The following is a 16,136-nucleotide window of genomic DNA, read 5'->3' as shown; positions in this document are numbered from 1 at the left end:
ACTGACTTTTCTGCTCTGCGGTGCTGGTGTGGACCACAGGAGGAGTCACGGAGACCTCTTCACTCCCGTGCTGGCTTCTCTCTAAGTAGGCGGTCACGCATGGCTTCACCAGGGACAGCGGGAAGCAGTGTTGTGCAGTTATGGGACATGGTGAGGGCGACACAGTCTCCTTGCATGTGGTGGGGCATTTTGGTGTATTATTGGCCGAGCTGAACATGGCTGTCTGCATGCGCAAGATCTCACCAAGATGGTCGGCGGGGGCCTTTGCCACTCTGGACTTTCGCCTGTGTGCTGCGGCGTTTTTATGGGAAGGATCTGATATGGACTCAGATGAAGGTTGCATTTTAAGGGGCGTAGTTTGAGACTTTGATGAAGTATCATCGATGACGAGCCTCTCATCATCATCATCATCATCATCAGAGTCTCCTGTTCTTGAACAGTCTTCAGTGCTTTCTTTATCAGACACACCCTCCAATTTAGCAGTACTTGCCTCATTAGCCTCCCTGGCAACCGTCAGAGTTGTCTCCTCCGTTGCCAAGGAACGCTTGGGAACTGTCAACGCGCTGTGCATCTCCTCTTGTGGACTACGGCAGACTGACTCACTGAGCTTACGTGACAGTGGTGAACTTGCACTTTGAACACAAACAATTTGCTCATTCTGTGTCTTCTGCACTTTTGGGGCTTTGGGGGCTGATGGCTCTCCGAAGGTCTCTAGCTCGGTCAGGTCCCCTAAACTGAACATATCGCTGTAGCAGGGCATCTCATTTCTTTGGTGGCTCCCCTGATGTAAAAACAGACGACAGGTCTCAAATGAGTCAAAAGAAAGGATTATGCAAAATAAAATAAAGTTGAACTAAGGCCATGTCCACACGAACACATACTGGAGTCTGAATCCACCCTGCATTTGTTTTGGTATTGTCATATTGTGTCTTTGTTTTGGATGGAAGTTGAAAAAAAGTGTTTAAGGATTGGTTTGTTTATGAAGCTTGATGTGGTTTTTGTTATTTTAGGAGAGTTCATGGACAGTCATGATTTAGTCAAATAATTATAGTACTGGGTAAAAGGTTTATTTTTAAGGCCAAAAACAGATAGTCACTTAGTATTACTTTCTTTAAAACATTTAATCAGTATTTTTTAGCTTTAGAAAGTTATATGGTTGAAACCGATAATGATGCCAAAAAACATAAAAAAAGATGGGAAGTCCTCAAATGCTTATTTTGAAAATGTAATTTTGTTTATACATTATATGCAATCTGTAGTTGTGTTCCCTAATTTGAGTGTACATTAGAGACGCGCGGTTTGCGGACACAACCGCGGAGTCCGCGGATAAACCGCGGGTCGGGCGGGTAAAAATAGATTTTAAATAGATGCGGGCGGTTGAACCAATTCGGAAATATATATACATAGTTAAATGTTGTTACCCACATACGAAAAACGAGCAGCACTCTTTGAAACAGTCACTTATTCATCAGGCACTGCAGCACAACACAACAGAAGAAGAAGAAAAAAAGAAAAAGATGGCACCGCGTCCCAGCAACAAGTGGCGCAAGTGAGCGCTCCTTCAGCGCAGCAGGGCGCATTTTAGAGGCCAGGCGCTCTCGCATGAATCCTGGCACTGTAGATGCCATTTTATTCCTGCATAGTGCTAACAAAAAAAAAAGTAAGTAGACATACGGTTGGATATGTTAAACAAATTAGTCTACGTTACCTATAGGCTATACCAAATAAGCCCATGTCTAACCTATATTGAGTTCGGTCAGCTAAATAATTTTGATGGTTACGTTTTGTTTGGGCGCACTACAATGCAAAGGAATTAAGGCAATTGCGTTGTTTATTGTGGTTTTTTTCTATTCGAGATATACTACTATGTGTGAATAATTATTTGGCCTCGCTTTCAAGTGAAGCGCATCTCCGATTGGTGACAATGTAAGGCTATTTAGCCTGCTTTGTTTGTCGCGACCGTCTATTTTCATTATAATTCAAGTTTGATGATAAAGTGCAGTCTGGTGGGTTTGATTTCCCCCCTTCAGCTATTTGCCTTGGCCAATAAGTTGCAGGTAATTTATTATTATTATTTATTTTTGTTTAAATAGAGATGACATACATATGTTATTGTATAATTTAAGTTTGTGCGCGTGATTGACAGCCTAAGGCTTATGAGGCACATTTTTTATTTATTTTTTTATTTCAACTTAAAAACGTATGAGCCTATGCCTACAACATAGGCTATGTGTTTATCTTTATTTTCCTGCCTGTCGTTGACAATGGAGATTGTCTGATATTTTGTCATGGCTGCAGATCAATCAATAAAGGTTCATCTTTGTCGCGAAATTGTTCACTGCTTCACTGTGCACCCCGCCCTCGTCCCTATTTGAGCATTATAACGTTAACAAGTTAATATTCATTGAAATAAATTCAGAACATTTTTTTTACCTAACGAAAATATAGGCCTAGTCTTTCTAAAACATTTTTTTAACTTCTTAAAAGCCTCGTTCTGCTTGCTGCAACTGCGCACACAAAGTGTGAGGAACGCACTCCTGATCTGAGGGCATTGGCAACAATAGTCAACACTTTCTTAATGGAAATGACAATAATATTACAATAATGATAAATAATATTATCACGCATTAATATCTCTTAGCCACTAATGAGTGGCCAAGAGATATTAATGCGTGGCACGCATTGAATGTCTCTGCTCCATTGGATCAGTCTCCTTTCTTTAACAGGCAAAAGCTTTATAACCTCACTAATGCCTTGCATCGTCTATATTAGATATATAACAACGGGCGGATGGCGGGCGGGTGTGGTTTTGATAAAATGTTGGTTCGGGTGGATGGCGGATGGTTGACGACTTTTGGGATGCGGTTGCGGATGAAATAATTGCCTATCCGCGCATCTCTAGTATACATATATGAAGGTGTGTGTTGCTGAGCCTGACCTGGACATAATCTGGACTGTACATAAATGCTTATTTTGAAAATGTAATTTTGTTTATAGATTATATGCAATCTGTTGTTGTGTTCCCTAATTTTCAGTGTACATGAATGTGTGTTGCTGAGCCCGACCTGGACATAATCTGGACTGGACCTGGTTTTTAAGAACCCTTTAAACAATCTAATTTCATTGACAACCTGGTCTGGTGAAGATAAGGTTCTTTTTAAAAAAATAAAATAAAATAAGATAAATAAATAAACACATTTTCTTGAATGAAAAAAGAAAGTAAAACAATATAAAAACAGTTACATAGAAACTAGTAATTAATGAAAATGAGTAAAATTAACTGTTAAAGGTTAGTACTATTAGTGGAACAGCAGCACACACAATCATGTGTGCTTACGGACTGTATCCTTTGCAGACTGTATTGTTCTATATTGTAGGAACCAAAATATTAATAACAGAAAGAAACAACCCTTTTGTGAGAAAGGGGAGGGAGGTATTTTTGGGTTGGTGCACTAATTTTAAGTGTATCTTGTTTTTTTATGTTGATTTAATAAAAAAAAAAACATAAAACGCATACTTATCTTTGTGTTTAGGCCTCTTGTCCACACGCATACTTTTGTCTTTAAAAATGCAAACTTTTCCAAACACTGGCCAAAGTGTAGAGATCCAAAACTCTCCGTTTAGCGTATGCGTGTACACGGCTCCAGTGGAGACTTGTGATGACGTCACGGTTGTGCAGAACACTAATGTATGTTTCAATGTAAACATGCTGCTCTTTTCACTCAACATTAATAAAAAAAGACATCAAAATGGGCCGGCACTAATGACAGTCAGCTGTTTCGGATACGATGGCTGTGGAACGTCCACCGGATGGGACAACTTTGACAACCAAGACTTTTTGCTCTGCGTCATAAGAAAGTTTTTAGTCCTTGTTTAACAACAGATCATGAAGTTAACTTACGTGTCTTGCTTGTGTAGATGAAGCCGGGCGCGACCGTGCTCGCGCGTAAAGAGCGACTAAGCAACGAAAAAAACAAAACAATGTAGCGTCCTCCTTGTAGTGTGTACTGATGTTAAAGATTATATTCACTGCATTACACATGTACTATATCCATAATTTAATGCTTTATAATTCCATGAGAGTTTTGCAGCGGCACACGCACGTCCGTGTGCTTTATATAGACACTTTATATAGAAACTTAAACATGCAAAAGGGATTCCTTTGCTCGTTAGTGCGTGCTGATTTTAGAAATAATGCACTCTTCACTGCACATGTAATACATCACCACGTTGCTGAACATGTTATAATTCTATGAGTGTTGAGTTTCAGCAGCACAGGCGTGCATTCGCTCTTTAATAGTGTTCCCATGGCTCTGTGTACGTGCAGGCTGGTTTTAAAGATAATATATATGTCATTGAACATCTAAAGTCGATCAAAATAAACAATAGGAGGTGTAATGCCACCAAGTCAGATATATATATATAAATGGTTGATTTATATAGGCTAGTAAGGTAAAGTTTTGTACCTGACACGTTTCGGCTACTAAAACTTTACCTTACTAGCCTATATAAATCGACCATTTATAAATACACACAGGCTAAATGAACCTCTTCAACATACAAGTCAGATATTGCTACTTTTTTCAGGCTTCTGATTGGACAAAATGTGCATGACAGCAAGTGTATGCGTTTGTGTGTAGACAGACATTTTTGAAACTACACTTGTGTGGATGGAGATTGTTTTAACCCCAAATATGTGTTTTTGAAACTCTCTATGTTCGTGTGGAGTTGGCCTAACTCTAATTATCAAGCACCATCTGCACCTTTATTTATTACATTTAGACTTTTGTCAAATGTTTGTTTTTACTACGATTCAAACATGTGTGTTTATGTTTAAGTACAATCATTATAAACAAGTCACTCCAGGTGATTTTGCCGATCTTTGTCTATGTTGTTGTAATTATTCATTGTCTCTTTAAATTTTTTTCTTTTTTCGTTGGGTGACGTGTAGATTTTGTATAGAAGGGGAAAATGTCGTATAAGCCAATTGAGATGATGTTCTTCTCCTCCATAATTAATTGTGTACTTGGTAATTGAATGTTTGTTTTACCATTGTGCAATAAATAAAAAATACCTGTGAGAAGTTCTGGTCTTCGGCAGGAAGTTCCGTCATTAAATGGAACACATTTCTGTTTTCTTCCTTTATGATTGAGAGCTTTAAACTTTCCTCATGGTAGATGTGGCTCTTCTCTTTCACGGTTATCTCGTCCTTTATCAGGGGTGATTCTATAAAAACAGTCTTCTTCTGAGCAGCACCTGTAGGTAGACGTTACATAAATGAATTTATGAGGCTATCTAACCGTGACACTATGTATTTCAATGAGCTATGACAAGTATTCGTAAAATTGTATTTAGAATAGCCCCTTGAGATGCAGCATCTCATTTTCAAGGGGGTCCCTAAGTAAATGCAGAAATCATAAAACACACAATACAATAAAAAAACAAAAACACACTGCTCTATGTAATTATTCTGGGGTTGTTTTCCAGTGAACCACCTCTGATCATACTGGCTCACACAATGTCAACATAAAAAGCAATAAGAGTCGTGCACCTTTGCCATTGGACACTTTGACGCAAACAGGAAGTTCCCAACTCTGCGCAAAGTCAGGGCCATGGTTGTCTAACAGCGTGACCAGCGCCTCTCTGGTGACACACACATGTGGGCTGTAATGTGCACACAGCTTCTCAGCATTGTCATCACTGCTAATTGCCTGGGGAGCAAAACAGAAGCTGAAGTTACGAAGGTTTGATCGCCCTCCGATGTCTCACTTGAAAACTGCAACAGACAAAATTACATCAAAAAAGTCCTGCGGTCATGAATATTTTCAAGCAGTAACAAAAGAAAAGAATCTTGGTGACTTACTTTGAGTCATTAAAAAAAAAAGTGAAACAATTGCTTACAGCGTGCATGTCCTTAGCTTTTTTGGCTGGAGGATTTTCTGATGAAACACTCTGATAATCCGTTGCAAGCTGTGCATCATAAGGCGCTATCATGAGGGTCGTGATATCCACACTGCCCTGGGGAGATTAAAAAAAGAGGTTCCAAATACGGAACTAAAGAAAATGAACCGACATAAAAAGAACGGTTTTGCAATTCAACCAATTCAAGTTGTATTTATACCCACAGCCACATTATACAGAATGGCCCTCAAATCGGCTTCAGTGTGAATACATTACCATGACAACGAGCTGTTTCTCAAATACGAGACACAGTCCTGGGTTAAATGTCCCGCCAGTCAAACTGGTCATCTCGTGGATTTGGTAAAGTTGAGGGAACCTTTTAGCGCACTCCAATTGGGCCCTCAAAAAATCCTGTTAGAAAACAAAAGTTTTGCCTTAATATGTTTAAGAACAAAAACAATATACTGAATGTACCTCTGCATATTGCAATGCTCCTTGTGTGATGAAGCTGTAGTCCTCGGCACATATTTTGGACACATCTTGTAAATATCTCTGGAATTGCAGAATTTCGTGATCTATTTGGGCCTGGAGGTACTGAAACGTGAGCATATCCCTTTTGGTCAGTCAACACAAGGACGTGCCGGATAAGAATAGTGTTAAAGAAGAACATGTTTGTAAAAACCTTGGGAGGAGGTCTGAACGTTTCATTCATCAAAAATCCAACATATATACTCTGCTGTTTGCGGGTCAAACTGGACGTGCGTGGGAAGGGCAGTCTTGGTTGCGGATAAGCATCATTTGCCTCAGTCAGTCTTGCTTTTTTGGTTTTCTTACATCCCTCGGCTGCCTCAACACCATCTGTGAGGGAATTATTAGTATCGATGGAGTCCCAGCAGGAGTTATCTTTCCTGATGCAGGTGCCATCTTTGAACTCTGCAGATTCTTTGATTGTGGAGTTGTGTCCAGTTTGAGCAGCACACTCTTGTTTTATGTTGACATAATCTGCAGGGCTTGGATGTGAAGCACTACAATTTGGTGAATAGATATGTTACAGAAATAGCATTTCTTTAACTATTGACATACCTTTGGAGAGAGGACCACAATTCCCTAACATTAGGCGCAAGGGAATAACGATCATAGATGTCTTTGGTGAAGAATGGTGCTTCTGAGACAGGAGGGTCCTCCCTTGCAATAAAGAGGAAAACATCTATAAAAACACCAGGATTGAAATTCAGCATCTTCACTGTGTACGTTCGCCTCAGTCTGGAGATTTGCGTTGAAACATCTTTGTCTTGCGAGCATCTCAAAAACAAGCATGACAAGTGGAGACTCTAAATTGTCTGTCAACATCCATGATTTTAACTGGTTGCAACATTTTTCAGTGGGCGGCTGATATCAATATACAGCCATGGCCAAAAATATTGGCACCCCTGCATTTCTGTCAGATAATGCACCACTTCTCCCAGAAAATTGCTGAAATTACAAATGCTTTGGTATTCACATGTTTATTTATTTTGTTTGCATTGGAACAGCACCAGTGATACCAGTGACGGTATCAAGGAAAACTTGGGAGAGTATTTTTTTTCTGGCGTTCAAGCCCTGGTTTGTAAATAAACTACATCTCTCAGAATCCTCTGCGTAGCGCGGGAACGGCAAGGTGTGGGCGTTGACTGCCGCAAGCAGGAAGTGAACTGTGTTTGTACTTGTCGTCGATTAAAAGGAATTGTTTTTTTGGACATTAAATCTGTATATAACTGGTTGAGTTATGTTGCTAACAAACAGACAAAGAAGACCAGGCCAAAACATAACCTGTCAAACGAGCGGGCTGGATCAGGCCAGCACTATAATAATTCTGCCCACGTTAATCAACATTAAACCGCCTCAAGTTGTTGCTCAGGTAAATAAAATGACAAAACTTTTCTTCTACATATAAAAAGTGCAACATCAAACAGTTTGAAGTCAACTCATCATGCTTAATTTATTACAGCATTTGGGAAGCCTGTAGTTGATTTTTATTATGTAAATGTTATATTTGTATCAACATGTGATAGCAGGGACCCTGCCATTCAAAACTAAGCTGCTCCATTACTAATGATTAATGTAACTATAGCTGAAAAATAGTACAATAGCAATAGGAGTGAAGTGAAGTGAATTATATGTATATAGCGCTTTTCTCTAGTGACTCAAAGCGTTTTTACATAGTGAAACCCAATATCTAAGTTACATTTAAACCAGTGTGGGTGGCACTGGGAGCAGGTGGGTAAAGTGTCTTGCCCAAGGACACAACGGCAGTGACTGGGATGGCAGAAGCGGGGATCGAACCTGGAACCCTCAAGTTGCTGGCACAGCCACTCTACCAACCGAGCTATACCGCCCCAGTAGGGGAGACTATTCATCCCTGAACACCATGGAGTTCACATGTAGGCTTAATGATGCAGTTATATTATCAACTATCAGAGACAGAAACTCTTCATTTAACATAATGTCCTCTTTTGCTGCTTCAACAGAGCTCAATCAACACAGAAAAAGGTAAAGTGAAATAACAGACAGACAGGGCTTTGCTGTCCGTAACACACACACACACACACACACACACACACACACACACACACACACACACACACACACACACACACACACACACACACACACACACACACACACACACACACACACACCGCAAAATGAGCTAATGTTACGCTAAAAGCTAATTAGCCTTCACCTCAAGCCAGGATTGCGAGCGAGCTGAGCTGCCGTTTGTTTCTAGAACGTCAACCGGCTCATAGTGATGTTACTAGTAGTTGACTGGGAGGTGTTTATTATAATTTGGGGAGAGTCCGCTGCCTGATGCTTACCTGCTAAACACCTATCTGCTAACCCCACCGCAGAAGCACTGACTACATGCGCTCTGAATACGCACTGCTGATTGGCTGTTACCGCTCTGTTTGTAACCAATCAGATGGTTGTGTGGGTGGGACAATGCTGGGTGCTGTGTAGAGTACTGACAGAGACTGAGGCAGAAGAAACGGAGCAGCTTGTTAAGACTTTAGCTTAGGCGGCTACTTAATATGTTCGTGTGGAAACTCGTTCGGTACACCTCCAAACCGAAACCCCCGTACCGTAACGGTTCAATACAAATACACGTACCGTTACACCCCTACTTAATAGATAGTTAAATCAAGTATGATTCACCTTATGAGAATAATTTAGAGAAGCATTTAAGTTGGTCAACCAAACCAAGATGGCTATTGTGCAGCAATCAGCTTGCAAACTATCTCAGTACACAATGGGCCTAGATCTTCCTGCAAATAAATACGAGCAACAACATCTAACCATGCACTGGAATAGATCCGTATACTTTATCAAAGAAAGATTTGTCGAGTGATATCAAGGATTACCCGTTGGTTGCGTTCCCAGACATGTTGAACTATCCTGCGCTCCAGACATCATTCTACACAACAAAACAGATGAAAACTGGAAAAAGCGTGGAGGTCTACAACTGGTATGAAGACTCTTCCGGATAAATATGCCTCGTGTTTGCTCAGTTGAAGTTGCATGTCATGATTTAACTTTGCGTCTACCGCCATGTTTGTTATTGCTGTTGCACGTGCTGCTTATTTTGCATGTCTTTACCAGTCTTTATCAAAATATGCCTCTGGTTATGACAGGATGTGAGATATTAAGTTGTCCATTATTTTGGCATTTGCCAGCAATCACACCCAATTTTTTGAAAATAATAGAAGCTTCAATAACAGTTTTTAAAAATTAGTCACATTTATCTTTTTTAAGAGTTTTCAAATCTGCCCTGTTTTTGCCAGGTGGACCATGTGTGTGCAACACACCTCACCCAAAGTCAGCGGTCCAGAAAATGGATTGATGGATTAATAAATTCATGTTAATCCTATCTGTGTTGGCCCTGTGATGAGGTAGTGACTTGTCCAGGGTGTACCCCGCCTTCCGCCCGAATACAGCTGAGATAGGCTCCAGCACCCACAGCGACCCTGAATGGGACAAGCGGTAGAAACTTGGATGGATGGATGGATTTAAGTCCCATCTTAAAACTCATTTGTATACAGTAGTCTTTAAATAGACCCCCCTTTTAGACCCCTGCTGGCGCCAATATAGACTGGACTCTCACACTATTATGTTAGATCCACTATGGACTGGACTCTCACACTATTATGTTAGATCCACTATGGACTGGACTCTCACACTATTATGTTAGATCCACTATGGACTGGACTCTCACAATATTATGTTAGATCCACTATGGACTGGACTGTCACACTATCATGCTAGATCCACTATGGACTGGACTATCACTATTATGTTAGATCCACTATGGACTGGACTCTCACAATATTAACTAGATCCACTATGGACTGGACTCTCACACTATTGTGCTAGATCCACTATGGACTGGACTCTCACAATATTATGTTAGATCCACTATGGACTGGACTCTCACACTATTATGTTAGATCCACTATGGACTGGACTGTCACACTATTATGCTAGATCCACTATGGACTGGACTCTCACAATATTATGTTAGATCCACTATGGACTGGACTCTCACAATATTATGTTAGATCCACTATGGACTGGACTCTCACACTATTATGTTAGATCCACTATGGACTGGACTCTCACACTATTATGTTAGATCCACTATGGACTGGACTCTCACACTATTATGTTAGATCCACTATGGACTGGACTCTCACACTATTATGTTAGATCTACTATGGACTGGACCCTCACAATATTATGTAAGATCCACTATGGACTGGACTCTCACACTATTATGTTGGATCTACTATGGACTGGACCCTCACAATATTATGTAAGATCCACTATGGACTGGACTGTCACACTATTATGCTAGATCCACTATGGACTGGACTCTCACAATATTATGTTAGATCCACTATGGACTGGACTCTCACAATATTATGTTAGATCCACTATGGACTGGACTGTCACACTATTATGCTAGATCCACTATGGACTGGACTGTCACAATATTATGTTAGATCCACTATGGACTGGACTCTCACTATTATGTTAGATCCACTATGGACTGGACTCTCACACTATTATGTTAGATCCACTATGGACTGGACTCTCACACTATTATGTTAGATCCACTATGGACTGGACTGTCACACTATTATGCTAGATCCACTATGGACTGGACTCTCACTATTATGTTAGATCCACTATGGACTGGACTCTCACAATAGTATGTTAGATCCACTGTGGACTGGACTCTCACACTATTATGTTAGATCTACTATGGACTGGACCCTCACAATATTATGTTAGATCCACTATGGACTGGACTGTCACACTATTATGCTAGATCCACTATGGACTGGACTCTCACAATATTATGTTAGATCCACTATGGACTGGACTCTCACAATATTATGTTAGATCCACTATGGACTGGACTCTCACACTATTATGTTAGATCCACTATGGACTGGACTCTCACACTATTATTTTAGATCCACTATGGACTGGACTCTCACACTATTATGTTAGATCCACTATGGACTGGACTCTCACACTATTATGTTAGATCCACTATGGACTGGACTCTCACTATTATGTTAGATCCACTATGGACTGGACTCTCTTACTATTATGTTAGATCCACTATGGACTGGACTGTCACACTATTATGCTAGATCCACTATGGACTGGACTCTCATAATATTATGTTAGATCCACTATGGACTGGACTCTCACAATATTATGTTAGATCCACTATGGACTGGACTCTCACACTATTATGTTAGACCCACTATGGACTAGACTCTCACAATATTATGTTAGATCCACTATGGACTGGACTCTCACAATATTATGTTAGATCCACTATGGACTGGACTCTCACACTATTATGTTAGATCCATTATGGACTGGACTCTCACACTATTATGTTAGATCCACTATGGACTAGACTCTCACAATATTATGTTAGATCCACTATGGACTGGACTCTCCCACTATTATGTTAGATCCACTATGGACTGGACTCTCACACTATTAACTAGATCCACTATGGACTGGACTCTCACAATATTATGCTAGATCCACTATGGACTGGACTCTCACAATATTATGTTAGATCCACTATGGACTGGACTCTCACACTATTATGTTAGATCCACTATGGACTGGACTGTCACACTATTATGTTAGATCCACTATGGACTGGACTCCCACAATATTATGTTAGATCCACGATGGACTGGACTCTCACAATATTATGTTAGATCCACTATGGACTGGACTCTCACAATATTATGTTAGATCCACGATGGACTGGACTCTCACAATATTATGTTAGATCCACTATGGACTGGACTCTCACAATATTATGTTAGATCCACTATGGACTGGACTCTCACTATTATGTTAGATCCACTATGGACTGGACTGTCACACTATTATGCTAGATCCACTATGGACTGGACTGTCACAATATTATGTTAGATCCACTATGGACTGGACTCTCACTATTATGTTAGATCCACTATGGACTGGACTCTCACACTATTATGTTAGATCCACTATGGACTGGACTCTCTCACTATTATGTTAGATCCACTATGGACTGGACTCTCACAATATTATGTTAGATCCACTATGGACTGGACTCTCACAATATTATGTTAGATCCACTATGGACTGGACTCTCACTATTATGTTAGATCCACTATGGACTGGACTCTCACAATATTATGTTAGATCCACTATGGACTGGACTCTCACTATTATGTTAGATCCACTATGGACTGGACTGTCACACTATTATGCTAGATCCACTATGGACTGGACTGTCACAATATTATGTTAGATCCACTATGGACTGGACTCTCACTATTATGTTAGATCCACTATGGACTGGACTCTCACACTATTATGTTAGATCCACTATGGACTGGACTCTCACACTATTATGTTAGATCCACTATGGACTGGACTCTCTCACTATTATGTTAGATCCACTATGGACTGGACTCTCACAATATTATGTTAGATCCACTATGGACTGGACTCTCACAATATTATGTTAGATCCACTATGGACTGGACTCTCACAATATTATGTTAGATCCACTATGGACTGGACTCTCACTATTATGTTAGATCCACTATGGACTGGACTGTCACACTATTACCGTATTTTCCGCACTATAAGGCGCACCTAAAAACCACAAATTTTCTCAAAAGCTGACAGTGCGCCTTATAACCCGGTGCGCTTTATATATGGATTAATATTACGATTCATTTTCATAAAGTTTCGATCTCGCAACTTCGGTAAACAGCCGCCATCTTTTTTCCCGGTAGAACAGGAAGCGCTTCTTCTTCTACGCAAGCAACCGCCAAGGTAAGCACCCGCCCCCATAGAACAGGAAGCGCTTCTTCTTCTACTGTAAGCTACCACCCGCCCCCGGAAGAAAAAGAAGCGCGCGGATATTTCGTTTCATTTCCTTTGTGTGTTTACATCTGTAAAGACCAGACTACAAAATGCACGTACGGTGAATATTCGCACCACAGGGAATGAGAAGTCGTCCTTCACTGTGGTTCTAGCTTGCCATGCTAATGGCCAGAAACTTCCTCCCATGGTGATATTCAAAAGGAAGACCCTGCCAAAAGAGACCTTTCCAGCCGGCGTCATCATAAAAGCTAACTCGAAGGGATGGATGGATGAAGAAAAGATGAGCGAGTGGTTAAGGGAAGTTTACGCGAAGAGGCCGGGTGGCTTTTTTCACACAGCTCCGTCCATGTTGATATACGACTCTATGCGCGCCCACATCACAGATGGTGTCAAAAAACAAGTGAAGCACACAAATACAACACTCGCCGTCATTCCGGGTGGATTAACCAAAGAACTCCAACCGCTGGATATTGGTGTCAACAGGGCATTCAAATCACGACTGCGAACGGCGTGGGAACAATGGATGACCGAAGGCGAACACACCTTCACTAAAACAGGCAGACAGCGCCGGACGACATACGCCAACATTTGCCAGTGGATCGTAAATGCCTGGGCAGATATTTCGGTCACAACTGTGGTCCGAGCTTTCCGGAAGGCAGGATTCACAGAACTACTGGACAACAACAGCGACACTGACTCCGATGACTTCGACGAGACGGAACCGGCCATTTTGGATCCCACGCTTGCGCAACTTTTCAATTCGGACACCGAAGACGAAGAATTCGAAGGATTTACGAATGAAGAATAACTTCAGAAAGTGAGCGCTATGTTTATTTTGTGTGTTGTGACATTAACGTTCGAGCAACATTATGTTGCTATTGCTCTACACCATTTTGAATTTTACTATGTTTGTGATTGCACATTTGCGTACATTTTGGGACAGAGTTGTTAGAACGCTGGTTTTCAATATATTATTAAAGTTTGACTGAACTATCTGACTGTTTTTTTGACATTCCCTTTAGCGCAGCGTAGGCGCGGCTTATAATCCGGGGCGGCTTATTGGTGGACAAAGTTATGAAATATGCAATTCATTGAAGGTGCGGCTAATAATCCGGTGCGCCTTATAGTGCGGAAAATACGGTATGCTAGATCCACTATGGACTGGACTGTCACAATATTATGTTAGATCCACTATGGACTGGACTCTCACTATTATGTTAGATCCACTATGGACTGGACTCTCTCACTATTATGTTAGATCCACTATGGACTGGACTGTCACACTATTATGCTAGATCCACTATGGACTGGACTGTCACACTATTATGTTAGATCCACTATGGACTGGACTCTCACAATATTATGTTAGATCCACTATGGACTGGACTCTCTCACTATTATGTTGGATCCACTATGGACTGGACTCTCACACTATTAACTCGATCTAGTGACTCAAAGCGCTTTTACATAGTGAAATCCAATATCTAAGTTACATTTTTAAACCAGTGTGGCTGGCACTGGGAGCAGGTGGGTAAAGTATCTTGCCCAAGGACACAACGGCAGTGACTAGCAGGGATCGAACCTGGAACCCTAAAGTTGCTGGCACGGCCAGAGGGTGTCACTGTGTCTTGTGTAGCCCTTTGAGACACTCGTGATTTAGGGCTATATCAGTAAACTTTGATTGATTGATTGAATCATTTAACTTTACACCTAGTAGTCTATAATTAAAGCGCACCACGTGACCTGACTAGCGTTGCACGTGACCTACCTTTCCCTCGTGCACCACTGGCTCCTTAACGTGTTGTAAAATACACAAAGTGAACATTTATTACCAATACCATGTTGACTAATTCAACTAGTCAATACCCTGTTGACTAATTCAACTAGTCAATACCCTGTTGACTAATTCAACTAGTCAATACCATGTTGACTAATTCAACTAGTCAATACCATGTTGACTAATTCAACTAGTCAATACCATGTTGACTATTTCAACTAGTCAATACCATGTTGACTATTTCAACTAGTCAATACCCTGTTGACTAATTTAACTAGTCAATACTTTGTTGACTAATTCAACTAGTCGCGACATCATGTGAACGAACAGTATGTTAGTAAAGCTGACATAATTAGTCTCACAAGCTTGTTAGCGAAACACAAACTAAGTTAAAGTGGTGTATGTATTTCGCCAACAAACACTTGCAATAGTACGACTAACACGTCACTTTTATTGTTGTTTAAATGTTTCCTCAAACATATTACTCACCATACTAGCTCCATTGCTGTCACGGAGCTGAAAGCACATCAACATCCGGGTGACCTTCTTCTGCTGAAGGATGATTGTTGGCTTTCATGGCTTTTCCTGGTAGTGCTTCCCCCTGTCGGATTGTCATATCATTGACTCCCATTCCCTGTTCCAGTGTTTTTCAACCTTTTTTGAGCCAAGACACATTTTTTGCGTTGACAAAATGCGGAGGCACACCACCAGCAGAAATCATTAAAAAACGAAACTCAGTTGACAGTAAAAAAAAAAAAAGTAATTGTTATATTTTGTCTACATCAGGGGTCGGCAACCCAAAATGTTGAAAGAGCCATATTGGACCAAAAATTAAAAAAAAAAAAATCTGTCTGGAGCCGCAAAAAATTAAAAGCCATATTACATACAGATAGTGTGTCATGGGATATACATTGAATTAAGACAGCGTTTCTCAAAGTGTGGGGCGCGCCCCACTGGTGGGGAATAGAGACATGACAGGTGGGGCGCGAGGAACGGGAGGAAA

General features: G+C 40.7%; 1 protein-coding gene across 4 annotated transcripts in view; it reads right to left on the bottom strand.

Moving 5' to 3' along the window:
* Nucleotides 1-15,739, bottom strand: part of ice2 (interactor of little elongator complex ELL subunit 2) — a 28,078-nt gene extending 12,339 nt beyond the window's left edge. The window contains exons 1-9 of one of the 4 annotated variants that reach the window (XM_061970374.2): nucleotides 15,623-15,739; nucleotides 6,985-7,086; nucleotides 6,584-6,926; nucleotides 6,376-6,495; nucleotides 6,178-6,312; nucleotides 5,902-6,018; nucleotides 5,552-5,711; nucleotides 5,075-5,256; nucleotides 7-781 (exon numbers count right to left, since the gene is read on the bottom strand). In XM_061970374.2, the coding sequence (XP_061826358.2) occupies nucleotides 7-781; nucleotides 5,075-5,256; nucleotides 5,552-5,711; nucleotides 5,902-6,018; nucleotides 6,178-6,312; nucleotides 6,376-6,495; nucleotides 6,584-6,926; nucleotides 6,985-7,086; nucleotides 15,623-15,636 (1,948 nt within the window). In that variant the 5' untranslated portion in view covers nucleotides 15,637-15,739. Of the gene's footprint in view, nucleotides 1-6; nucleotides 782-5,074; nucleotides 5,257-5,551; nucleotides 5,712-5,901; nucleotides 6,019-6,177; nucleotides 6,313-6,375; nucleotides 6,496-6,583; nucleotides 6,927-6,984; nucleotides 7,087-9,748; nucleotides 9,903-15,622 lie in introns of those variants that run through there. The other 3 variants (XM_061970375.2, XM_061970372.2, XM_061970373.2) reach the window with 3 other exon arrangements.
* Nucleotides 15,740-16,136: the final 397 nt, after the last annotated feature.

This window comes from Nerophis lumbriciformis, linkage group LG10, assembly GCF_033978685.3.
Source record: "Nerophis lumbriciformis linkage group LG10, RoL_Nlum_v2.1, whole genome shotgun sequence".
NCBI lineage: Eukaryota > Metazoa > Chordata > Actinopteri > Syngnathiformes > Syngnathidae > Nerophis > Nerophis lumbriciformis.
Note: the sequence above shows the minus strand (reverse complement) of the source record. Positions and strands in the feature narration are given on the sequence as shown.